The sequence below is a fragment of the Microcaecilia unicolor genome, chromosome 2, assembly GCF_901765095.1.
Source record: "Microcaecilia unicolor chromosome 2, aMicUni1.1, whole genome shotgun sequence".
NCBI lineage: Eukaryota > Metazoa > Chordata > Amphibia > Gymnophiona > Siphonopidae > Microcaecilia > Microcaecilia unicolor.
Window position 1 is genome coordinate 477,518,875 of NC_044032.1, and position 27,685 is coordinate 477,546,559.

General features: G+C 45.7%; 1 protein-coding gene across 1 annotated transcript in view; it reads right to left on the reverse strand.

Annotated features, from left to right (window-relative positions):
• The window catches only part of KDM3A (lysine demethylase 3A), a 334,933-nt gene extending 311,951 nt beyond the window's left edge, over window positions 1-22,982 (reverse strand). Inside the window, 1 exon segment of the mRNA XM_030191048.1 lies at window positions 22,453-22,982. Coding sequence (XP_030046908.1) covers window positions 22,453-22,611 — 159 coding nt within the window. The 5' untranslated portion in view covers window positions 22,612-22,982.
• Window positions 22,983-27,685: the final 4,703 nt, after the last annotated feature.

Consider the following 27,685-nt stretch of genomic DNA (forward strand, 5'->3'; position numbering starts at 1 on the left):
AGAGCCCACGGGGGCGGGGACGGAGACAAACTTTGTCCCCGTGTCACTCTCTAGTTTGATTCCCAATGCAGCTCCTTGTAATCACAGACAAGCAGTATATCAAACCCCATTCCCTTTCCCCCTTACCTGGCTAAACAATTTAATAAATACAAAGAAAAATTTAGAGAGATACCTGCTCACATGTGTATTTTTAAACTATTTCATATATATTGGTGAGAGTACCCAATGTTGAATTAAAGTCACTGCCTTCTTTGTAGAAAGCCACCAAGCTAAGAAGTTAAAAAAAAAAAAAAAAAGGAGAAAGCATAAAAACGCTGGGAGATTACCCACACTGGAACTGAATGTCTCCTTTTCTCAATGCACATATACACATAAAAATATAGTGGTATCGCTATTTCAATTTGAAGACAAAATATACTCACACACAAAGTCGAAACACAGTATCTACAACCAGAGTCAGTAGGAAACTACACAAAATGATCTGGATGAAATAATTAAAAACATGAAGGAGATCCAAGATGGTGTAATGCTATGGATTTACAGCCTGTCTCACTAACACTTTCCATAGCTCTGAATATGCGCTCAGAGCCTAATAAAACGGGAGGGCTTGTCACAGCAGAGTGGGGGTTCATCTGTGGGCAGACGTGTCGTGCAGAGGGTCTGTTCCTGGTCTGAAGCTCCTAGCTCTCGCTGTGAACTGGGCCCCCCCAGCTGATAAGAGCCTGGATGACGGAGACCAGTCATGTTGTATGTATAGTGTATGTATTGTTTCTTTCCTGGTCTAAGATCTCTTTGCATTGCTTAGATGTAGAGACCAGTGATGTAATGATTGTTTATGATTGTTTCTCATTATTGTGTGTATATAGCTAATCATTGTATGTATATACCTTAATCATTGTAGAATTTAGCTCCTCTAATAAAGGTTTCATTTACTTGTTACGAATCCAAAAGAATCCACGGTAGTTATTGAGTAGTCTGTGTTAGTGAGACAGGCTGTAAATCCATAGCATTACAGATGGCGGCATAGTGTTTAATCGCACCAAATGCGCCCAGTTACCTGATGCGAAGCACTGTTGGGAGAGGCTCCGGATCCCCGCAGACAATGGGGAAAAGTAGAGGGAAGGTGCGGGAGAATCCCTCAACCTCCACCAGGACCCAATTCCACCACCAGACAACCTTGGATCAGTTCGGGTTAGCGCCTGGACCCAGGCAAGCCTCTTCTCCCGCTGTCGGAGCCGGCACGTCAGCGCTGACCAGCAGTGTCTATGGGGTCTCCTTGAGCCCCGTCCAACGTGCGGCTCCCCCTCAGCCAGGAAGGGGCAGCGTGGAGCCGGCACGTCAGCGCTGACCAGCAGTGTCTATGGGGTCTCCTTGAGCCCCGTCCAACGTGCGGCTCCCCCTCAGCCAGGAAGGGGCAGCGTGGAGTCAAGTCCGGCAGCTCAGGCTCCGAATGTAGGGGACCTGGGTGTGCAGGGAGGGAACCTGCCCGTGCTGGGAGAATTGGCTGGGAGCACCAGGCTGGAAGAACAACTAGCAATACAAACATTGCCATCACAGATAGTGAGTACTTTGAAATAGTCTATTGATGCTCCCCTTCCTGTTTTTTCTTCGGGGACTATAGCAAAACCAGCCGTAGTGACAATGGAGTCACTCTGGGACCTGACATTTAACATTCAATCTTCTTTACAAGTATTGATAACTAAAAACACTAGTGAAATTAAGGTATTGTCTGAAGAAGCCATTATCCAGGCACAGGTAACTAACTGCTCAACAATCCTCTGAATTGAAACTTTTAGATGAGAAAATTCAAAAATTAGAATCTGTGGGACAAGTCAATTAAAGAAAGAAACTTTACCTTTCGTCGTTTGGAATACTTAGAAAATCAATCTAGGAGGCTTAATTTGAGGCTGACAAATTTTCATAGATAACCTTTAATTACACCTATAGAGATGGTTAAAAAATATTTGGTTGAAATACTAGGAATGGCTGGGGATTCACTGCCTCCTATAACTCGGGCGCAGTACTTACGAACTAACGTAAAAACTTTGCCTGGAACTTCTCAAACCCAAGTAGGAGATGCTATGACCCTCACATCTTTCTTGGAATCCTCATTAAAGGTAATTACTCAGAGAACTACTGTGCTGGTTTCCTTTGCCCTGGAGATGGATCGGGCTGCAGTACTGAGACTCTCCTTTCGTCATTTGGACTCTCTATTCTTGGAGTCTAAAGTAAGAATTTATCCAGAATTGTCTAAAGAAACACAGAAAAGGCGTAAAGCCTTTTTGGTTTTGCACCCAAGGACTTTGGCATTAGGTGCCTATTTTGTACTTAAATTTCCTTGTATATGCTGTATATTATTTCAGTCTAAATTTCAATTCTTTGATCCCAAGCAGTTAGAAGATTTTTTGCTGTCTAAAGAAGAGGTTAATGTTATTGTCTAGACACAGATGTACACTGTAAGACAGCTTGGAGTAGGCTACCTGGGTAGCATTAATTTAGAATTGCTTCTTAGATACAATGCTAAGTAATCATTTTCCTTTCTTGGATCTAATTTACCTAATGTATAGTGGACGAAAGTGGTGAAGATATTTCAGTTATGGATAACTTTGAATATTTTGTTATGAGGTATTTCCAATTTCTTGTATTATTGCTCTACGAGTTATATAATATAATTTAATAAAAATAATGAACAAAAACATGAAGGATACAGTTTTTAAGTCCTCTAAAAAGGAAGATTCAGATACTGACAATGGTACCTTCACACTGGACAATACAGCAAACTACTGAAGACTTTGGTGTTTTGAAATATTTAGTTACGAAGCTCAAATGTTACAGAAAACTACTGGTTTCATGGCTGAGTCCAAATGCAGAAAAGGTAACAGAACTGTAATCTGAAGTGTAGAAGTGACTGAATTTTATAAAGATGACGTTATTTCCAGAATCTGCCCTGGAAAGGAAGACTTTCTCTCTGTGAAAATCAATAGTGAGAACATCATAAGCAGAAAAGACTGCTCCTAATGAACCTTCATGAACTATACAAAATATTTAAACAGAAGACATACGGAAAATACAAACTTGGAATTTCTAAATTCTGTGAATTGCGACCACCTTGATGCATTACTGGTGGTACTAAAGGTGCTCATTCAGTGAGTGAGTGTTTTCCAGATTCACCAAAATGTCAAACTACTACTACTACTATTTAGCATTTCTATAGCGCTACAAGGCATACGCAGCGCTGCACAAACATAGAAGAAAGACAGTCCCTGCTCAAAGAGCTTACAATCTAATAGACAAAAAATAAATAAAGCAAGCAAATCAAATCAATTAATGTGAACGGGAAGGAAGAGAGGAGGGTAGGTGGAGGCGAGTGGTTACAAGTGGTTACGAGTCAAAAGCAATGTTAAAGAGGTGGGCTTTCAGTCTAGATTTAAAGGTGGCCAAGGATGGGGCAAGACGTAGGGGCTCAGGAAGTTTATTCCAGGCGTAGGGTGCAGCGAGACAGAAGGCGCGAAGTCTGGAGTTGGCAGTAGTGGAGAAGGGAACAGATAAGAAGGATTTATCCATGGAGCGGAGTGCACAGGAAGGGGTGTAGGGAAGGACGAGTGTGGAGAGATACTGGGGAGCAGCAGAGTGAATACATTTATAGGTTAGTAGAAGAAGTTTGAACAGGATGCGAAAACGGATAGGGAGCCAGTGAAGGGTCTTGAGGAGAGGGGTAGTATGAGTAAAGCGACCCTGGCGGAAGATGAGACGGCCAGCAGAGTTTTGAACCGACTGGAGAGGGGAGAGGTGACTAAGTGGGAGGCCAGCAAGAAGCAGATTGCAGTAGTCTAAGCGAGAGGTGACAAGGGTGTGGATGAGGGTTTTGGTAGAGTGCTCGGAAAGAAAGGGGCGGATTTTACGGATGTTGTAAAGAAAGAAACGACAGGTCTTGGCGGTCTGCTGGATATGAGCAGAGAAGGAGAGAGAAGAGTCAAAGATGACCCCAAGGTTTCGAGCTGAGGAGACAGGGAGAATGAGAGAGCCATCAACAGAAATAGAAAACGGGGGGAGCGGGGAGGTGGGTCAGCCATCAGTGAAGCGACGTTAGACAATAACCAGTAAAAGGGTTGCTGTAGGCTGAAGCTCTTCACCATCTGCTGGAAATAGAGATACTGAAGTTGGACTTGTATAGTAGGACATAGCTGAGGCAGATCTCTTGAAGAGAGAGTGCACCCGTTCCAGCCCACGAGGAGAAAATGGCTCTCGTGGAATGCGCTGTAAATGCTTCAGGCGGCGCCCGACCTGAAAGCAGATACGCAGCAAAAATGACTTCCTTGAGCCAATGGGCTCCATGCTGAGGAACTGACAACAAGACAAAAAGGTGATCAGAAGTCCTGAAGTCATTTGACATCTGTAGATACTGCAACAGCGCCCTGCAGACATCCAGAAGATGTAACTGCCCAAAGGAGTCTGGGAACTCTTCCCAAGAAAAGGAAGAAAAATGGGCTGGTTCAGGCGAAACGCTGAAACCACCTTAGGCAAGAAGGAAGACACTGAAAGTACCGTTACTCCGGACTCCGAGAATTGCAGAAAAGGGTCCCGAGAGGACAGTGCCTGCAGCTCAGACACGCCTCTAGCCGATGTCATGGCCACCAAAAAGACTGTCTTGAGAGTCACATCCTTCTCTGAAGCTCGCTTAAGCGGCTCAAAGGGCGAACACTGAAGAGCCTTCAACACCAGCCCCAGGTTCCAGCCTGGACAGGGCAACCAGACAGGAGGACGGAGCCTAAGCACCCTTCTGAGAAAAATCGGGCAATGTCGGGAAGAGAAGCAAGGGACCAGCCAGTGACCTTCCCTCGATAGCATGATAATGCTGCCACTTGCACCCGCAGGGAATAATAAGCCAGGCCTTTTTGTAGGCCCTCCTGCAAAAAGTCCAGCACTGTCGAGACTGCAGCCCGCATGGGTGTGATCGCCTTTGAAACACCCCATGCCTCAAATTTGCGCCAGATCCGAGCATAAGCTGCGGAGGTGGACCACTTGCGGGCCTGCAAGAGAGTGGAGATGACCTTGTTAGAGTAGCCCTTGTCTCTCAATAGCCGTAAGACCAAATCGGCAGGGATCCTCCATCGACACCGGACCCTGAACCAACAGGTTCGGCACAAGGAGCAAATGCACCAGAGCGTTCACCAACATCCGGCGAAGATCCGCATACCACGGACACCTTGACCCATCTAGAGCGAAGAGGATCAGCAGACCTCGGTGCTGTTGAATCCGCAGTAGGATGCGCCCTATCAGGGGCCAAGGAGGGAACACATGCAGGAGTTCCGAGGACCAGGGTTGAGCCAGAGCATCCCACCCTACCGAGTGAGGATCTCTCCTTCTGCTGAAAAAGCGAGGTACCTTGGCGTCTGCACTTGACACCATTAGATCCATTCCGGGAGTCCCCCCTTTGGCACAAATCTGAAGAAAAACTTCTGCTAGTTCCCATTCTGCCAGGTCGATTTGATGCCTGCTGAGAAAATCGGCTTGCACGTTGCTCTGACCTGCTATGTGAGCTGCTGACAGAAGCTGCAGGTGTAGCTCGGCCCAGTGGCAAATCTGGGCAGCCTCCGGGGCCAGGGCCCTGCACTGAGTGCCTCCCTGAAGACTTATATATGCCACCGCTGTTGTGTTGTCTAACAGAACCCGGACAGCAAGCCCGTTCAGAGTCTTTTGAAAGGCCATAAGAGCCTGGAATATTGCTCTCAGTTCCAAGTGATTGATGGACCACCCCGCTTCCACGGGTATCCAGAGACCCTAAGCATAGGTTCCCTGGCAATGCACTCCCCAGCCTAGAAGGCTGGCATCTGAATTCACCAGGCACCAAGAAAGAAGCGCAAGAGGCATTGCTTGGCGCAGCACCCTGTCGGAGAGCCACCACTCCATACTGAGTCGGGCCGCAGGGAGCAACATTAGTCTGCGCTGATATTCCTGGGACATTGGAGACCATTGTTGAAGCAGGGCAATCTGCAGAGGCCTCATATGCGCTCTCGCCCAAGGCACCACCTCCACGGTGGCCATCATCGACCCCAGCAGCTGGACAAAGTCCCAAGCTCGCGGGCGAGGCATCCGCAGGAGCAGACGGACCTGATTCTGAAGCTTGCACCACCTTTGGTCGGGCAGAAAGACAAACCCCGATGCCGTGTCAAACCGGACCCCCAAATACTCAAGAGATTGAGAGGGGGTCAGGTGACTTTTGGGTATATTAACCACCCAGCCTAGCGCCTGCAGGACTGCCACCACTCTGGCTGTGGCAAGACGACTCTCGGTTGCCAAATCCACTCCAATGAGCCAGCTGTCGAGATAAGGGTGAACTCTGAAACCCTCTCGCCTGAGACAGGCAGCTACGACCACCATGACCTTGGAAAAGGTAGGGGGAGCTGTGGCTAGCCCGAAAGGCAAGGCCTGAAACTGGAAATGCTTTCCCAACACCGCCAAGCGGAGGAACCGCTGGTGTGGAGGCCAGAGAGGAATGTGCAAATAAGCTTCTCTTAGGTCCAGAGACATGAAAAACTCTCCTGGCTGTACTGCCGCAATGACGGAGCGCAGGGATTCCATGTGAAAATGTCGTACTCTGAGAGCCTCGTTGACTCTTCGTAAGTCGAGGATCGGTCTGAAAGGCCCGCCTTTTCGAGGCACGATAAAATTAATAGAACAGCGGCCGCAGCCGCGTTCGGCAGGAGGCACCAGGATCACCACCCCGAGGTGCAGCAAGACTTGTAAGGTCTCCTCTACCACCGCCCGTTTTACAGCAGTGCCACATCGGGACTCCACAAACATGTCTCTCACCAGTCACCGAATTCCAGTCGGTAACCTTCTCTGATCAGGTCCAGGACCCACTGATCTGAGGTAATCTTGGTCCACTTCTCGAGAAAGAGGGAAAGATGTCCTCCTATTGCAGGGAAGGAGGAGTGGACCGGTGTCCCATCATTGTGGAGGACGCCCCTGAACTCCTGGCCTTGAACCAGCCCCTGCGGAACGTTTGTCCGAGCAAAAAAGGAGTTCCTCTGCTGAAAAAGGGCACATTGAGAAAACCCAGCAGAGCGCCCCGGGCGATCCCTGCAAGCTTCACGAAAGCGAGGTCTGGAAGAGGAGGGAAACACAGAACCTTTGGGAGAAGGCCTCGGCCTATCCTCAGGTAACCGCTGGGGTTTAGATTCCCCCAGGTCTTTCACAATCTACTCCAATTCCTCTCCAAATAACAGGAGGCCCCGAAAGGGTAGCCTCAACAGTCTTTGCTTAGAAGCCATGTCAGCTGCCCAATGCCGCAGCCAAAGAAGGCAGCGGGCGGACACCACCACAGACATCTGTTTAGCCGAAGCTCTGACCAGATCATAAAGGGTGTCAGCCAAAAATGATAGGACCGACTCCATCCGCGGGACAACCTCAGAAAGGGCACCATCAGCGGGCTGTTCCACCGCCTGCTATAGCCAGAAAAGACATGCCCGGGTTGCATAGGAACTGCAAATAGGTGACCTCAAGGCAAGGCCCGCAATTTCGAAGGACCGCTTCAGCACGGACTCCAGCCGCCGGTCCTGCATGTCCTTCAAAGCGACCCCTCCCTCTACTGGGAGGGTGGTCTTTTTTGTCACCGCCGTGACTAATGCATCCACTTTAGGCATCCCCAAAGGGGCCAAGAGGGAAAAAGCTGACCCATAGCCATGGCAACTTTTAAAAGGCCCATCGGGGCTGAAATAAGCTCTTGGATGGAGTCATGCACAGGAAAAGCCCGAGTAGGCTTCTTAGTACTCACCATCCTAAGATTAACAGAGGAGGCCTCGCCTTCAGCAGGATCATCAATCGAGAGGGTCTGCAAGGCGTCAGTAATGAGAGCTGGCAGCTCGTCGCAGTGGAAAATCCGGACCGCATTGGGATCATCCAAATCCAGTGGCAAACAGGCACCCTCCTGTGGATCATCCGTCCCTGAGGGCCTGCCAGATCCCTCAGGCTCTCCACAGCCCAACCACGAGGGGGAAAAAGGATATGCGCCACTTTCAGACGGGGAATTTACCCGTCTACGTTTAGCGTGTTTCCAACGCTCGGGGAAGGAAATAACCTATGAAGTCATCCCCGGAGCATCAACACCCAGAGGCAAGCCAGGAGGCAACTAAGTGTCAGACACCTGCGGCAGAGCTCTTTTCAGCATGAAAGCCTTATGCATTAAAAGCACAAACACAGGGGAGAAAAACTCACCCTGACCCTCCGCCTCCGAATTAGGAGAAATGGGTGTAGTAGCTCCTCTGGCAGCCTCTAAACGAGGCGCCCCCCTACACTTAGACTCCTCCGCAACTTCGAGGGTCGAGACATGCGGCACTTCCAAAATGGCACCCGCTGCCAGCTCCATCGAGCGGGAAGAAACATCACTCGCCATGCTCATACTAGCGTGAGTGTCTAAGGAGCACGTTTTACACAGCCCCGCTGCTGATCTGCGTTTACCACAACGGGAGCAGCGCTTAACTCCTTCAGCAGCCATCGTCCGACAGGACGGGAATATAGCAATAAAATGGCGGCTTCACGCCAAAACTTACCCCTATCGGAACGGCGTCCGCGGGACCTCACTGGAGGAGCTGGGCACCACTCTCACCTCAGAGGACCGAGTCAACAAGTTCCGGTCAAGCTGCACAGAACCAAAATCACTGGAAAAAGCCTCAGAACAGCCATGCAGTAAAAGTGTGCTCTTTTTTTTTTTTTTTTACGCTGTGATGAAAGTTGGAGGCAGCAACAGAGGGACTCCGGGAGGCGGGGGGAATGGGTAAGGCAGGGAAAGGGCAAATCTATATGCCTTTAAAGTGGGCACCACCAGCCACAACACCCCTGCTCAACTGGCAAAGCACAGGAGCCACCCCAAGCAGTCTGAAATCCAGGAGCTGATCAAGCTACGTCCACACCTGCTGGGAGATAGAGAAATACTGGAGGCAGTTGGGGCTAGCCGTCCTAGAGGCACTATGGTTTTTCAGTGTTCTCTATCTCCACCTGCTGGTAGGCGGATACAACCCATCAGTTAATGGATTCATCTGCTGCTGATGACAAGGAACTGTAGATGATGCAGCAAGAACAGTAATAGTGAACAAAAAGTGTCATTTCTATTCAACAACTCATGTGATACCTGCAAGCGAACCTTCCCCGGAGTAGCCCCCACACTCTGGAATGCATTGCCTGAAAGGCTCCACTTAACACAAGACTGTCTCTGCTTCAGGAAGCAGGTGAAAGCTTGGCTCTTCAACCAGGCCTTTAACAGAAGTAACTAACTTGTTAGCCTCACTCACACAAGGAGTGACTCAGGCTGCACATACTGCAGCAGGACAAGTTTATCCACTCCTACCCTAGCTGAGATAATATTTAACCATCTCTCTGACCTCATGTGCAACTTTCTTCCAAATCAGTCGCCTTACTTTCTAACTCTTCCTACTTTCTTACCCATCTATATGTTACAACTTTGCCTTACCCGTCACTATTATTATTTATCATGTTCTATTACATATTGTGTTGACATTGCTAGTATATCATGCCATACTTTGTATGGTTAGTTGAATATTTTTACTGCTGTAATTGCCTATTGCTCATGTTTGATCTATTAAGGCAGTAAATAAATCCTAATAAATAAATGTTAAAGATGGTAGGCCAAACAGCCAACACTGTTAAAAAGTTGAGTTGAAAGAAGCTATTATAGCCCATAGGACATCTTTCAAAAAAGGAAAAAAAGATCTAAAACATAGGTAACTGGACACAACATAAGCACTGGCAAGTTAGATGCAAATCGTGGATAAAGGCAAGAAAGAACCAAAAATAAAGGCAAAAACTCAAAATAAAAAAAAACTCAAGTGCATTCAAAGCCTGTAAGTAGTCAGTCAGTTGGAATACTTATTGGGGGGGGGGGGGGGGGGAGAGAGAGAGAACGTGCATGCGCTTTGGGAGTGGAGGGAGAGAAATGAAAACAGACTCTTGGGGATCCAGGCCATTGTGGTACCTGAAACAAACAGGCAATTTGCCTCTTTGCTTTTCTTATCAATTGGGTGCTGTTACATATGACGGCATGCTTCAGAAGGGAGACTGCTAGCTTTTGCCAGTGATATGCAGTGACATCTTAAGGGACTGACTTATAAAGTTTCTTTGCCCACAGACACAAAATAGGTAACAAGTCTTATTAAATCAGTTTCTAAAAGATGGTAAAATTATGTCTTACCTGATAATTTTCTTTCCTTTAACGCAGATGAATCCAGGAACTAGTGGGTTAAGTCCGCCTACCAGCAGGTGGAGATAGAGATAAACAAACTAAAGGCAGTGATGCCAGACGGCCAGCTCCTTCCTCAGTTAGTATGTCATTCGTAAGCATTTGCCAAGGCCAAAAATATGAAACCAACAACAACCAGAAACCATCCTCACTATTAAAAACAGAGAACCAAATAAGAACTTTGAAATACTGCAACTTGATCCAGAAATCGGAATCCTTTCCGTGTTCCCGTATTTGTCTGAACTCTGCAAAAGAGAACTGGAAGGAAGAAATAGCCATACTGCGCGGAAAATTAAAAAAACGTCGGCTGAACTAGGGAGGGATCCTGGATTCATCAGCTGCACTACAGGAAAGAAAATTATCAGAGTATAAAAAGAGAGTTTCACAAAGGAAGAAGGGAAACTTCCAAGCTGTTCAAGCAACTGCCCTAACAGAAAAACTGAGGGGCCAGGAAAGTCTGTAAATAAAAACTAAATAGGCTCTTTCAGCAGCCCAATATACAAGAAGTCCTGCTCTGATGCTGTTCACTGTTTCCCACACCAGGAACAGCCTTAGCAACGCAGGAACTATAAGAAAATCTAAACTCACAGACAGTGATGCCTATTGCTATCAATGCAGCCACTTAGGCAAGAATGGCTTTCCAGCTCAGGAGATTCTTGCTGCCTTTGTGCCGAAAGGGACTGTCCCTGAAAAGACTCCCTCTGAATACAGGAAGACAAGGGAGAAAAGGACCCTACTGCTGAGCTGGAGAAAAAACATTCCCTCTTCGGGGCAGGGTCCATCAGAGAGACTGAGACAGGGAACAAGCCACAAAACTCTGCAACATATAGACACACAGAGCAGCAGAATGAGCTTGGGGGGGGGGGGGAGGTCAGAAATCCCCTGCCCCAGAAAAGCCCCCAGTTGCTGACGTGCATCCAGGAAAAAAAAAGCAAGGCATATCGCAGGACCATCAGATTTCTTCTGGAAAACTTAGCCTTCTAGAACCCATCTGCCAGAGATGGGCATAAAAACTCCCCCAATCACGAAAAAGGCTACTGAGGCCAAGCTCACTTAAGAAGAAAGTTTCAAATTAAGGGTTCCAGAGCACAGGAGATCCTGCTCTGATTAAGAAGATATAGAAACAGCTTAAAAGTAGCTCTGTTCTTTCCTTGGATCCCCTTGCATAGTGGAGGCAGCTTGAGAAGAATTTGTGCCACTGCCCCAGCTACATGCAAACAGTTCCTGAGTCAACAGTGATTTTGGTAAAGAAAACCAAAGGATGGAGAAAATAAAGGGGAATCCCCTGGACCAGCAGTCTCTAATGGAACACAAGGTCCTTTAGGAGATGCCGCCCCTCCCCACTGCCCACATCAAGGCTGCAGGGCGGGAAAGGATCAGAGCTGATATCAGGAGAAAAGAGAGGGCCGTGTCAGCAAAAAGGCACTCGTTCCCGCCATTTTAGCAAGGAAAAAGGCTGCTCGGGGAAGGGGAACTTCAGCACTTCCCTCCCCAGTATTCAAGCATGCCACCACACAGAGTCCCGCTGCGGAGAATCTGCTACCACAGCGGGAACAGCCTTCAAACGCCAGTGTCGCCCACATTATAGCACTGTACCCCCACACCGAAAGAGAAAGGCAGGGACTCACCGAACAGCAGGTGTCTCCAGAGGACAAGCACAGTCCCACAGAAGCAGCAGCCTGCTTCCTAACCGGCACACAGACTGAAAGCACAGCATTAAGACAGGGAAACCCTGTACTGCCCGGTCCTGTCAGAAATCTTGTTTCGTTTTGTTTTTTTTAACACCAAATGAAGGCAAAGGAGCTCTCTTGAGGGGGTTTTTTGTTTGTTTTTACTGGTAAGGAAGGTTAGAGCTCTAAAGACCGGGAGGCAAGGGGGGAAAAGGGTGAAGCAGGGACCCAGAAGACTGAGTATGCCGTCAAAGTTGGCATCACCAGCCAGACATCCCTAAACTCAACTGGCCCACAGGACCCAGGAGTACCCCTAACAGACAAATCCAGGAGCTGAAGCGCCGTCCACCACCTGCTGGAGATAGAGATGTACTGAGATGAAGGAGGAGCTGGCCACAACCCACCAGTTCTTGGATTCATCTGCTGCATATGCTAAGGAATATATGCTCTGAAACATTACAGTCCTCGCATTCAGTGACAATGTGCTCTTTTATTCTGGATTGTGCATCAGGCTGGTATAATGTCTGCAGTGTAGACCAGCATCTGGACTCCTTTACCCTATTTTAGTAAGAATCTGTATCATGATTGCCCTTTAACTAAATCCAAAATGAAAAAACACCTCAATGCTACTTTCTCTTGTTATTTGTGCACAATTTGGTTAAGTTTTTTTTTTTTTTAATTTTTAACGTGTTCTCACACAGTTCCTGTCTCACAGCATTTTTAACTACATCTGCACTGACTTGATTTGGGAACCTGAAACATCTATTCCAATTCAGCGGTTTATATACCACCAAATCTAGTAGGTCCAAGATGGTTTACATTGTCAAAAAATTAATACCAAATAATCATAGTATAAGATAAAATATAAACAAGAATAAAGAAAAAACTATCAAAATACTAAACCACAAAATTAGATAAGCAAAAATTTGTCAAACAAATAAGCCTTCAAACACTTTCTAAACCAAGAAGAAACCAACTTAAATTCTAACAGAAATTCATTCCAAAGAAGAGTAAACCGAAAAAGTAGCTTTCTAATGATGGTTAAATTTCACACCTAAAGGCAAGGGGGTAAACAGCATACAGTGATTTTCTGATAGACAAATACTAGTTTTAGACTAGATTCCTCAGGCACAGAAGGACTTTTTTTTTTAACTAGAGAAAGAGAGAAACTAATGGCCTCACCTCCTACCTGCTGGAGACTGAGAAAATACTGAGACTAGGGTCACATGGCCAGGGCTCTTATTGACTCTGTAGAGTCAGAAGTTTCTCAGTCTCCACCTGCTGGAAGGCGTGCACAACCCATCAGTCCAACCCTGGGCCGGGCCAGAGGGACGCTAAGGAAATACTAGTTTTAGATGAAGTAGTAAGACTAAACAAACAGAGTAATCTCAGAACATAGTAGATGACGGCAGAAAAAGACCTGCATGGTCCATCCAGTCTGCCCAACAAGACTTACATATGTGTAAACCTTACCTTGATTTGTACCTGCCTTATTCAGGGCACAGACCATACAAGTTTGTGCAGCAGTACTTCCCGCCTCCCAACCACCAGTCCCGCCTCCCATCACCAGCTCTGGCACAGACTGTATAAGTCTGCCCTCCATTATCCTCACCTCCCAACCACCAACCCCTTTTCCCCCCACCTGCTCCGCCACCAAATTTCGGCTAAGCTTCTGAGGATCCATTCCTTCTGCACAGGATTCCTTTATGCATATCCCACGCATGTTTGAATTCCGTTACCGTTTTCATCTCCACCACCACCCGCGGGAGGGCATTCCAAGCATCTACCACCCTCTCTGTGAAAAAATACTTCCTGACATCTTTCCTGAGGCTGCCCTCCTTCAACCTCATTTCATGTCCTCTCGTTCTACCGCCTTCCCATCTCCGGAAAAGATTTGTTTGCGGATTAATACCTTTCAAATATTTGAACGTCTGTATCATATCACCCGTTCCTCCTTTCCTCCAGGTTATACATGTTCAGGTCAGCAAGTCTCTCCTCATACGTCTTGGAACGCAAATCCCGTACCATTCTCGTAGCTTTTCTTTGCACCACTTCCATTTTTTTTTAACATCCTTCGCAAGGTACGGCCTCCAAAACTGAACACAATACTCCAGGTGGGGCCTCACCAACGACTTGTAAAGGGGCATCAACACTTCCTTTCTTCTGCTGATCACACCTCTCTCTATACAGCCTAGCAACCTTCTAGCTAAAGCCACCGCCTTGTCACACTGTTTCGTCGCCTTCAGATCCTCGGATACTATCACACCAAGATCCCTCTCCCCCTCAGTACCTATCAGACTCTCCCCGCCTAACACATAAGCCTCTCTTGGGTTTCTACTCCCTAAGTGCATCACTTTGCATTTCTTCGCATTGAATTTTAATTACCAAACCTTAGACCATTCTTCTAGCTTTCTCAGATCCTTTTTCATGCTTTCCACTCCCTCCCGGGTGTCCACTCTGTTGCAAATCTTAGTATCATACGCAAATAGGCAAACTTTACCTTCTAACCCTACGGCAATGTCACTCACAAATATATTGAACAGAATCGGCCCCAGCACCGATCCCTGAGGCACTCCACTACTCACCTTTCCCTCCTCCGAGCAAACTCCATTTACCACCACCCTCTGTCGTCTGTCCGTCAACCAGTTCCTAATCCACTTCGGGACCTATCTTCAGCCCATCGAGTTTATTTAAAAGCCTCCTGTGGGGAACCGTGTCAAAAGCTTTGCTAAAATCTGATTACGTCTATAGCATGTCGATGATTTAATTCTCCAGTTACCCAATCAAAGAATTCAATGAGATTCGTTTGGCACGATTTCCCTCTGGTAAAACCATGTTGTCTCGGATCTTGCAACTTATTGGCTTCCAGGAAATTCACTATCCTTTCCTTCAGCATGGCCTCCATTACTTTTCCAATAACTGAAGTGAGGCTTATCGGCCTGTAGTTTCCAGCTTCTTCCCTATCACCACTTTTGTGAAGAGGGACCACATCCGCCGTTCTCCAATCCCTCAGAACCTCTCCCGTCTCCAAGGATTTATTAAACAAATCTTTAAGAGGACCCGCCAGAACCTCTCCGAGCTCCCTCAATATCCTGGGGTGGATCCCGTCCGGTCCCATGGCTTTGTCCACCTTTAGCTTTTCAAGTTGTTGATACACACTTTCTTCCGTGAACGGTGCTCTATCCACCTCATTCTCATTTGTACTATTTCCAGTCCATCGCGGTCCTTCTCCAGGATGCTTGGAATGATCTCCCGCGGGAGGTGGTGGAAATGAAAACGGTAACGGAATTCAAACATGCGTGGGATAAGCATAAAGGAATCCTGTGCAGAAGGAATGGATCCTCAGGAGCTTAGTCAAGATTGGGAGGCAGGGCTGGTGGTCGGGGGGCGGGGATAGTGCTGGGCAGACTTGTACGGTCTGTGCCAGAGCCGGTGGTCTGTGCCGGGGCTGGTGGTTGGGAGGCGGGGATAGTGCTGGGCAGACATATACGGTCTGTGCCCTGAAGAACACAGGTACAAATCAAAGTAGGGTATACACAAAAATTAGCACATATGAGTTATCTTGTTGGGCAGACTGGATGGACCGTGCAGGTCTTTTTCTGCCGTCATCTACTATGTTACTATCCCAAATATCCTGATGCATGGGAAAAGTTCTTGCTGAAGATCTAGTGCCTTTAAACAACAAGTCAACCTTACTGACCTCTGGAGTCTGAGGTTGATCCTCAAAATGCAGAGTAGATGAGACAAGAGATATGAGCTCCTGCAAATCTTCAAATGAAAAACCCTACCTACCGAAGGCTTTGGGAAAAAGGTACTGTTTCAGGATCAACCGGAGATTGATCCTCCCAAAGATCCTCAACCAAGCCGCCGTCCTCTTCCAAGAAGGGCATATCCTGATCTTGGTCAGAGTAAAAATCTCTCTGCGAATCGCATCCTCTAGATCTCTTAGCAGGAGGAGAAGTCATGGAAAATTCCTTTGAAATTCCTGGCCCTAAACCAGTCTTCCTCATCAAAAAGGCCTGGTACATCTGGAGTATAAACTCAGGGGGAAAACCCCCTTCTTGAGCCCCTCCAGACTGTACTAGAGTCCCTGCCTCTGCGTCCGCTCATGAAGGCTGAGAAACAGAGCACTCAAGAGAAGGATTAGAGACAGCCGAATTCAAAATGGCGGCCGTTCACGCCAATTTCGCAGTTCCCGAATCCAGGGAAGTAGAAGAGGCATCTGAGGAAAACGCAATTGACTTCGCAGAAGCGGCAGGCAAAGACAGCGATGGAGAGAGAGAATCCTCCACGGCAATATAAAACTTACAGGAGCCAGAAGCACCCACTCCCTGGTGCTGACAAACTAAACATCGTTTGAACTTCTCTGCCATAGCGGAGCTGAGCGTACTGGAAGCGAGGTGAACCACGCTTTTTTTTTTTTTAAAGGACACCGCTAAAGAAAAGAACGGGTCTCTGCCAAGCAAAAAACTCAGGAAAGAAAAATTTCAAATGCTCGTTTAGACTTCGGGGTAACAAATTCTCACTTCTCTGTTTTTTGTTTTTTAAAAGAACAGCTGATGCACAAGAAAGAAAATAGAAATCCCACAGCAATGGAGCTGCCTGTTCGTTAACACACAGGGGAACGATAGAAATTTAAACAACAGTGGCTGCCTCTCCCAAAGGCAGTACACCTTTCAACAGAAAGGGTAGCCCTTCCCCAGAAAGTGAAGGGAAATGGGGAGGAAAAGGGGGGAGGGACCCAGGACACCCGAGTTTAACACCCCAGAGGCTACAAAGAAAATAAATAATTAAGACCTTATTGGCAAGCCTCTAAACAGAATTCCCCAGGCACAGAAGGTAAATAGAATAAAATAAAATAAAATTATTCTGAGTAAGAAACAAGAAAAGAGAGAGACTAATGGGCTCACCTCCTACCTGCTGGGAGACTGAGAAATACTGAGGCTAGCGTCATATGGCCAGGGCTCTCATTGGCTCTCTAGTCTCAGAACTTTCTCAGTCTCTACCTGCTGGTAGGCGTACACAACCCATCAGTCCAATCCTGGTCCAGTCCGGAGGGATGCTAAGGAAAGGGAGAATCCGGGAAATCCCACTGAGCCTGGATGATATCCCTAATGTCCCGATATATAGGAAAAGTCCTCCCTGGACGTCTAATTCCCTTAACCAGCAAATCAACCTTACGCACCTCCTGCACTGTAGACTGCTCTTCATCAACACAAAAAGTGTCAGCCACCAACGAAATGAGCTCCTGAAGGTCCTCCTTGTGGAAAATACGGACCACCTGAATATGAACCCGCCTCTGCAGAACCAGAATCCTCCACTTGAGGGTCCTCCAAAAATTCCATATCTTCCTCAGGGGGTAAATCTAAATCTGAAAGACAATCTTCCTCCAGAGCCCCAGAGTGCCTCACTCTTTTATTGGGAACACGTTTAGGCTCAGCCTCATCTAAAGGACCGGAAGGTATGCAATGAGAACCAGATTGCTTTAAAACAAAGGCCTGGTACATCTGAATCACAAACTCTGGAGGGAAACCTCTCTCCTGAAAATCAGGTGAAGAAATCGCTGCCGTAGGCTGTACTATCGAAGAAATCCCTGCCGCAGGCTGTGCCAGCGAAGAACAGGAAGGCCACTCCACTACAGATGTGGACCCCGCCAAAATGCCCGCCGTTCCCGCCAGAACGGGAGCGCGGGCCGACTCGGAGCGGCAAGGCGAACTGACAAACTGCTACGGGAGAAGATGCCGTGGCCGCCGTTGAAACCGATAGAACCGCTGGAATAGCGGACTCCAAATCCTGCATCACCGTACAGACAAGCGCCGGAGGCTCCAACCCCCCGACACAACTTTTCTGCCATCACTCGCCCTCTTTTTTTTTTTATTAACACTGTTAGCAGACAGAGCCCACTGAACGGCTCTAAAATCAGCTGTGCCGAATGGACAGACACAATGCTTTGCTGCTAAAACCAAAATCAGCTGGGGGGGGGGGGGGTTACACTTAAACTGTACAGCTGCCTCTCCGAAGCTGAGTAGTCGTCCTCTGAAGAGACTGAGATCTCCCCAGGTTACAAAATCTCTGGGGGCACCCATAAGGGCTACTGTAGTAGTGTACAGTTGAGTACAGTAGCTTTTTGGTAGGTTTTGGAGGGCTCAACATACAAGATAAGGGGGTAACAGCAAGATGTGTACCTAGGAGCTTTTATATGATGTCCACAGTAGTGCCCCCTAGAGTGCCCCACTGCTTTCCTGATTGCAGGCTCCCCCTACATCCCAAAGACTTTATTTTTATGCGTTTTGCACTGACTTTTTTTTTTTTTTTTCCAAAAATGGACCAAAAAGAAACGCACTGAGCACAAAACCATCTAGCATGGAGCCATTTTCGAAAAAGAAAAAAAATAGATGTTTTGCTTTTCGAAAATGGCTATATTTCTTATTTGGATTTGTGTGAGGTTTAGCAAAAACATCCAAAGTTCAACTTAGATGTCATATCAAAAATGCCCCTCCATGTATACTGGAGTCAAAACAAAGATGTTGTCTGCATGAGAGAATAAAAAGGTGTTTTTAGGCAGAATAACATTGCCTAAGTATGACATGAAAAAAATTAAATAATTTATTGTTTAGAATTTGCTCACACCTTTTTCAGTAGTAGTTCAAGGTGAGTTACATTCAGGTACACTGGATATTTCTCTGTCCCAGGAGGGCTCACAATCTAAGTTTGTACCTGAGGCAATGGAGGGTTAAGTGACTTGCCCAAGATCACAAGGAGCAGCATTGGGGTTTGAACCGGCCACCTCTGGATTGCAAGACCATTGCTCTAACCACTAGGCCACTCAATAAAGGTGAAAGTGGGGACCCTTGCAGGACACCGCAGACAGCTTTCCACACATTATAATATACCATGCTTTTTTACCACACAATACGATTTTTTTTTAAAAACCCCTGAAACTGAGTACTTATCCCCCCAATCCGAGTGTACTAAGTTTACCAATAAGTTTATCATGATCTACTGAGTCAAAGGCTGCCAATATATCAAACTGAAGGAGAACCATCTGTTTCCCAGAGCTCAGACCTCTTCAAATTTTAAACAAAAGAACCAAGATTAAAGATTCAGTACTATAAAACTCCTAAAGCCCACCCAGCTGTCAGCCTGTGCTTGCAGTTCCTGGGACTGGAGGGTAATCGCCTGTGGGTTTAGCAGGGGGCTACTAACTACAAGCTCTGACAACTCCCAGTGGGTCTCATTGGTTCACATTCACACAATCTTTAGTTTTCCATTTCAGTTGGAACCAGAATGTGAGTTTCTGTCAAAACTGGGAAAAAAAAGCTGGTCCGCCTCAATAGAGAATGTAAATAATTGTTGTTAATTCTGTGAAAATTGTTTCATGAATCATAGTTTTATTAGTTGTAATGTGTATTCAAAAGTACTGTTACTGTGGGCAGGCCAGATCAACCTGCAGAAGGATGGCTGGACATTTCTCCAGAGTTAAAAAAACAAAACCCTGGTTGCAATTCTCTTGCTCCTCCTCCTCCTGTGATAAGCCTATCCTGCTGGCTTCAAAGTAACTAGCAGGAAACTTCAATCATCACAGATGCAAGCAGACAGTGGGAAATAGACCAAGCAATTTAGGAACAAAGGATTGCTTGATCTATTTCCCACTGTTTGAATTTGTCCTGGGATCCTAGCATTCATCCACCTCAGTGGACTGTCAAAGTAACTAGCAGCAGAAAGTAGTAAGATCCAGCCAATGGAGGGGGTCTGTAGGATATGCTGGATGGTCAGATAATCAAGACTGTACTGTATTATGCTGCCATTGTACTATATCTTTTGAAATATTCTTCCATGCTCTCATATTTATAAAGTACCGACATCATACTTCTATTATACGATTGATCTACAGTGCGGTTTGATGTGTATACTTCTGATACTGTTTCACATTAGTCCGTTACTAGGTTTCAATGTGCCATTTCCAAGTTTACCTCATTGACTGTATTTATGCTTATACTTTGTCATTTTAAAAATGTAAGTTTTATGTTAAATTGTACAAGATATATACCACTTTTTGTGATTCTCTTCATAAAGGTGGTTAATAAATACCAATAAAATAAATGCTGTAGAAATTAAGTTTCTGCATGTGGCTGAGAAATGAACCCCCTCCAAGAAAAGGTCTCATACATTTCTATAGGAGAAGCCATTCCAACAGCTGCACTATAATATACTCATTCACCGTAACATACCAATTACGGAATTGTCTTTTTCAAACCCCCCCCACCCCCACTCTTTCATTTCCTCTCCAGATCAAACACACACACATTTATATGCAAAGAGCCTGGAAATAAGTCCATGAGCCTCACTGCTGTGCTTTCCCTACTTGTTTCTTTAGCACCTCCATTGAATGGCATTCCAGACATTCACTACCTTTCCTGTGCAAAACAGTATCAGCAAATACTCTCCCACCCCCCAAAGTGGTGGAATCATAGGATAACACTCCCCACCTCAGCTCTCACACTAGAGCCACTTGCTCACAAATTAATTGCCATTTCCATGCTTCCATCATAAAGGCAGAAACTATGCACCTCAGCCACACACTGGTGGAGCAGAAGTACAAATCAGAATTACAGGGGCATTAAGCAAGCTTCCACATTTGGTTACAGAGGGGGTTCAGAATACTGTTTAAGTCCAGATCAACCAAATATATCAGCAAATCGAGAACCAAAGGACTAACTCTGACACCAACCGGCACAAAAAAAGTAAAAAATAAAAATACGAGAAAAAAAAAACCCCCACACACATTGCACCCAAAGCAGACTCTGAAGGTTAAAGCCCTTTATTTATGCTGTTAACACAATATGTGTCTTCTCGCTCTTTACAAGTGTAGAGATGATAGTGGGACCACAGATTCCTGAAGCAGGTCACCGAAACACTGGCCATCATAGGCCGTGGAGAAAGAAAGATCCGCACTATGAACTACAGAAGACAAGCTAAGTAATTGGATTTGTGCACTATCTTAAAATACTCAAGAAAATATGAAAAAAAGTTAAAGTAGAATATTTAAGTGCTAATTTCTGCCACCTGGTAAGCTATAGAGGTTTTGGCAAATGATAAAGAAGTCCAGCCCCTGAAGCAAGAATATACATGCTGGGGGCTTCTCGAGGCCTTTTCTTCCTTTAAAAAATATTAATTTTGTCAGAACGCGCTTACGATTTATGTTGGGTATCTCCAATCATTTTCTAGATTTTGAGTCTTCATTCTATAGGTGGATCAACACAATATGAAAAAACATGTTTTGGTCTTGGTTGATGACCAGTCTGAGCTCCAACTATCTTGGACTTTTCATAATTCAACTTGCACTGGTCCTAAATGGTCTAACCCACCTGGTCCCACACTTGTTTTCCCTCAAAATTAAAATTCCTTATATATGTAATAGCAAATTTAACAAGCAAGCTATCAGCTCAATAGTGGCATGACATGTGATTATCAATTCTATATTACCAGTGGCTTAAGCATAACAATTGAACAGTGAGTGGATCAAACTAATCACCTCACTTAAATATAAGACCAAACGTGGGTCACAACTGATGAGATACAATAAAGTTAACAGAAATATTAGAAATTAAAAAGACAAATATAATACCAATCCAACATAAAATTGTTTATCCAAACATGAAGTTAAAAAATGATTAATGACAACGATCTTTAATAAAGCATCTTTGGACTAAATCACTGATAACTTTACTCAGTATCAATTTTTTTTTTCTAATAAAAAGTAAATATCGCATTATCCACTAAGATCATCCAAGTAAACAAGCATGCATATTCATTACGGGCGATAATTGCAAGCAGAAACTGGAAATTACTTAAACTGAACACAGTTACAGTTCATAACTTAAATCAATTACTCCAGACTGTAAGGAAATTCTGCGCTGAACATATCCTTGGTTAACAATCCCCTTCTCTAATTCCAACCTTCGAAAGTATAAAATTATAACAGGCATTTGCTAACTGTTCTGCACGAAGACTTTAACTCGCAGAATTCCCGCAAGAACTTCAACGCCCTTCCTCTCATATATAATAATAAAGGGGAGATTGGCTGTATTCAATAGGTACAACCCCTGAAACGCCGCCTTCGCGCCATTTAAGGCCAAACCCCGCCCCCTGGGACCAGAGTCTAAGGCTGTGACTGTTTCCATGCCAAGCACAGCCCCCTCCCCCTTCGGCCGCCTTCTCCTTTCCTTACACACGCACGTACACACTAGCAAATGGCCAAAAAAAAAAATGTTCTCTCTGCGGAACTACACTGGTTTTCTGTGCTAATGAGCACAGGGAAACAACTGCAGCGTTTGATGCGTCTCACTGTGGTTGTTCAGGCTCTCTCGCATACGTGATGGAAAGTGATGGAAATATCGGCCAAGGACACACAATGGACCACCGACGCGCGATCTCCACTGCATCGGGACCTGACAATACCTCACCAGCAGAGGCATCAACATAATAATTAAATTAACAATATCTGCTTTGCCTTGCACAACTTACCTTCAAGTCCCGGTTGCTCACATCCTTATGAGACACAGCTCGGATTCTGCCCGCCTTCCAGGACCACTCAGAGACCCTGGTCACATCCAGGCCGGATTCCCCAGAAACAATAAGAAACCTTTGGCCCACCAATAGTAGCGTACTTTCCTGCTGGGTCATGCTGGCGTCTCTCGTTCTGTCCCGTAGCCTCTTCTGCTGCCGCTGAGACCCGAGAATAATCACTGGTACACTCTCATCCAGCGGCCCCCTCTCAGTACATCGGGAGCAGATAGAGATTAAGCGCCTCACTGACCGTGTCCAGCCTCCCTACCTCACTCGTTTCCACTGTCTGCTTTATTTGCTTATTATTTCCCTTTTCCTCTAAAGAAAAATTATATATGTATAATTTACATATATTTGTTTTATTTTTCCCAGAACAAGGAAAATCCTTAAATAGCTTTCCAGGCCAAAACTTCTCGTTACAGCTAGCTTTCACACAGCTTCACAACGCAAGAAGTCCCGACTCCCTGTACAAAAGGCGATACTTTGTATCCTATTCCTCTTTCCCACAGCTGAGAAAAACACCGCGCATACACACCCCCTCCGGCCCGCCTACTTTCAAATGCGATTGGTCTTCATTAGAAAAAGGTGTGGCTTCACAAATCGCATTCCCGTCGGATTCGTCAGAGGAACAGACAATCAAACCCCACTCCTCCCCACCGAACGCTGCCCTAAGCTTCGCCTGCTTTCTAGTAGTTCAACACGCGCAGAAACCGTTATTGTACTGAAGGTGTTCTTCCGCCGCGTGAGGGATTTTATGCACCCTTCCTTAAGGTTCTATCGGTGAGAAAAACCGACAGTTTCTATTGGTAATAAAAATAGTTCCTGGCATATGCTGGTCGGATAAGATCAGTGTGGTTAACATATGGGAAGAAAACCTATCTCATAGTCAGCGTAGAAGCTACATTCCATTTTTTTTTACTTTCTATTGCTACACCACACCGACACGAAAAATAAGTGAGGCGTCCCTAGCGGAATGTTTCTGAGTGTCAAGTTCCGGCAGATGGCTGTCATCTTGTACGTGCAGGTGCTAGCGTATGCTGCTGATAAAAGCCAAAGAACCTCCTTGATAAAGCCCAGCCCCAGTAAGAGGATGGACCGGAAGTCGTTCACGGCGTGACTCTGAGCGCTTTTTGTTTTTTCTTTTTCAGCGCAGGGGCGGTGGCATGTTTGTGCGTTCTAAATTCCAGAACGAGGCTGCGGAACATGTATATCGGCTATTTTGAAATCGTGGTACCAAACTACAAGACTGGGAGTGGTAGCAAAATTGTATTAATGGTTATCGGGTTTTCTAGAGTTTAGTTTCACAGGTTGAATGAAGACTTTCGTGGGTTGTTAGGTTTGTTCAACAGTCTAATAAATAGAAACAAAACAACAAAGAGAAAATATTTGTATCATTTTTTGTTCTGTTTATTTTTATTTATTACCTTTAAAAGTAGACTAACAAGTACCACACCGTTTTCTGCAGTTTAGAAATATAGATACATAGACTTTGTTGGGGGAGGGGGTGCATCATTATTTATTTTATATGTAATTGGATAGAAAAGTGTAAACTCAGAATCTGCGGACCCCACATCCTTATGGAGATCTGTATACTACTACTACTTATCATTTCTATAGCGCTACTACACGTACACAGCGCTGTACACTTGAACATGAAGAGACAGTCCCTGCTCGACAGAGCTTACAATCTATTTAGGACAGACAAACAGGACAAACAAGAGATAAGGGAATATTAAAGTGAGGATGATAAAATAATGGTTCTGAACAAGTGAATAAGGGTTAGGAGTGTAGGATCGTTATCACAGATAATAAATTATCTGCGTCCAAAATTCCCAAACAAAACTATCTGCACACAGACGGGTCAGCACTCTGTCTAGGGGGCGGGAACCTTGGATTAGAGCCTATACAGTTCTTCCGAGAGAAAGAAATGCGACTAGAAATGCAAGCTGAATATATATATATTAGATTTATTATGGGATATCAGGTAAGAAAATAGAGCTAAGGTATACAAAATAGAACTCTGCAAAGCATTGGCTGAATACAAAATTACTGGCTGATAAAAATTACACTCATACGTCACACTACTAAACACTAATTCTTACTGGTTACCAGATAAAATTACACCACTGATCAGTCACACTATGTTACGAAGTAGTACAGTTATTAGCAGCTTCTCCTGATCACAAGTATGACGGCACCAGCCTTCTGCTCAGGTAAATATCACTAACTAGCCCTGACTGATAGGGAATAGATCGCTGTGTCTCTCACCAAGCCGACCTTCATGGCAGTCTCTCAGGATTTGCACAGGATACTCCTCAGACTCAAGCTGGATTTACAGCGAGTCTCAGTCGCAGCTGGAAGGGAACTCTGCAGCAGATAAGGAGGTCACAGGTCACTCAGGGCAGGTACAGCTGAACCACGATACTTTCCTCCAGATACACAGTTCATCAGTTGGTGGACCTTATTAGGTCTCACTGGTCTTCTTTACCTCCACCTTCTTCCAAGGCTTCCGAATAACTCCTTTCTTTGTTCCCGCTCCCCGTACCTCTTGGTCCGGTGGCTGCAGGAACCAATCTGGATCCCCCTTGGTTCACTGCATGGCAAGAACAGTTCGTTGTTCTTGACCTTCAAGTTGTTACATTTTGGTATGCCTTTTCTGTTTCTCACCCGCCTTGCTGGAGCCAGCCTCTCAGAGAGATAAGGGGGGCCTGGTTTGCCCACAGCTTGTCCTTGGTGTTGAGCTTCTGCTGTAATTTTCCACAAGCTGCAAAGCTGTTTCTTGCTGACACAGAGATGTGCGGGTCAGAGTTTACAGCCTCCATTTTGCTGTCATAGGACTATACAGGCCAAGGCCCGCAAGGTGAGACACACAGGGAAATACTCCTACAGGAGTTAAAAAGCCGCATCAAAAAGGTGGGCTTTTAGCTTAGATTTGAAGACTGCCAGAGATGGAGCTTGATGTACCGGCGCAGGAAGTCTATTCCAGGCATATGGTGCAGCAAGATAAAAGGAACGGAGTCTGGAGTTAGCGGTGGAGGAGAAGGGTGCAGATAAGTGAGATTTACCCAGTGAACAAAGTTCCCGGGGAGGAATGTAGGGAGAGATGAGAGTGGAGAGGTACTGAGGAGCTGCAGAGTGAATGCACTAATGTCAATAAGAGGTGTTTGAACTGTATGCGGAAACGGATAGGAAGCCAGTGAAGTGACTTGAGGAGAGGGCTAATATGAGTATAACGACACTGGCGGAATATTAGTCGTGCAGCAGAATTTTGAACAGATTGAAGAGGAGAGAGATGGCTAAGTGGGAGACCTGTGAGAAGCAAGTTGCAACAGTCTAAGCGAGAGGTGATAAGAGTGTGGTTGAAAGTTCTGGTAGTGTGCTCAGAAAGGAAAGGGTGAATTTTGGTGATATTATAGAGAAAGAAACGACAGGTTTTAGCAGTCTGCTGAATATGTGCAGAGAAGGAGAGGGAGGAGTTGAAGATGACCCCAAGGTTACGAGCTGATGAGACAGGAAGGATGAGAGTGTTATCCACAGAAACAGAGAATGGGGGAAGAGGAGAGGTTGGTTTAGGGGGAAAGATAAGAAGCTCAGTCTTGGTCATGTTTAGTTTCAGATGGCACTAAGATATCCAGACAGCAATGTCAGGCAGGCTGATACTTTGGCCTGGATTTCGGCTGAGATTTCTGGTGTGGAGAGGTACATCTGGGAGTCATCAGCGTAAAGATGATACTAAAAACCATGGGATGAGATCAGAGTACCAAGGGAAGAAGTATAGATGGAGAAAAGAAGAGGTCCCTGGACAGATCCCTGAGGTACACCAACTGACAGTGGGATAGAAGTAGAGGAGGATCCACTAGAGTATACACTAAAGGTACGCTGGGAGAGATAAGAAGAAAACCAGGAAAGAACAGAGCCCTGAAATCCAAGTGAGGACAGTGTATCAAGGAGTAGGCTGTGATCAACAATGTCAAAAGCAGCAGATAGATCGAGAAGGATGAGGATAGAATAGAGACCTTTGGATCTGGCCAGGAACAGATCATTGGAGACTTTAGCAAACGCTGTTTCAGTTGAATGAAGGGGCGAAAGCCAGACTGAAGTGGATCAAGAATAGCTTGAGATGAAAGAACGTCAAGGCAACGGCGGAGAACAGCACGTTCAAGTATCTTGGATAGGAAAGGGAGGAGGGAGATGGGGCGATAGTTGGAAGGACAGGTAGGGTCCAATGAGGGTTTTTTAAGGAATGGTGTGACTACGTCATGTTTGAGGCATCAGGAACAGTCGCAGTGGAAAATGAAAGATTGAAGATATGACAGATAAAAGGGATAACAATAGAGCTAGTGCTAAGTAGATGGGTGGGAATAGGATCAGAGAACAGGTAGTCAGTTTGGAGGAGGAAAGAAAATGTGCAGTTTCTTTTTCAGTGACTTCAGAAAAGGAAGAAAATTTCTTATAGATCTCACTAAGGAAAGAAGTTAATACCGTCTGTGTTAAGTAGATGGGTGGGAATAGGATCAGAGGAACAGGTAGTTTTAAGGAGGAAAGAAATGTGTAGTTTCCTCTTCAGTGATTTCAGAAAAGGAGGCAGGGGTTGGAGGGTTGAGAGAAGGGACTAAGGGAAGGAGAGGTGGAGGTGACCTGGTTGAGAATTCAAGTTTAATCTTGTGAACCTTATCATGAAAGTACTCAGGCAGAGTCTGGGGAGAAAGTGAAGGGGGAGTTGGAGGTGAAGGCACTTTGAGGAGAGAGTTCAGTGTGGCAAAGAGACGTCGAGGGTTTGAGCCAAGAGAATTTGTGAACTGGATGTAATTGTCCTGTTTGGCAAGTAAAAGAGCAGACTGGAAGGTCAGCAAGAATTTGAAATGTATGAAGTCAGCATTGGCACAGGATTTCAGCCAAAGGCGTTCGGCAGAGCGGGCACAGGAATGTAGGTCGCGGATTCTAGATGTCAACCAAGGCTGGGGTTTGGTACGTTTTACAGAATGGGGAATGGGAGGAGTGAGAGTATCCAGAGCAGAGGCGAGAATAGTATTATAGGAAGAGACAGCCTCATTGACAGACTTGGATAACAGTGGTAGAGAAGAGATTTGAAACATTGGAGGACAGAGTAGAAGGGTCAATAGACTGAAGATTCCTAAATGTATTGGTTAAGATTGGATGGGACTGGGGAGGAGGGTGTTTAAGTGTGAAC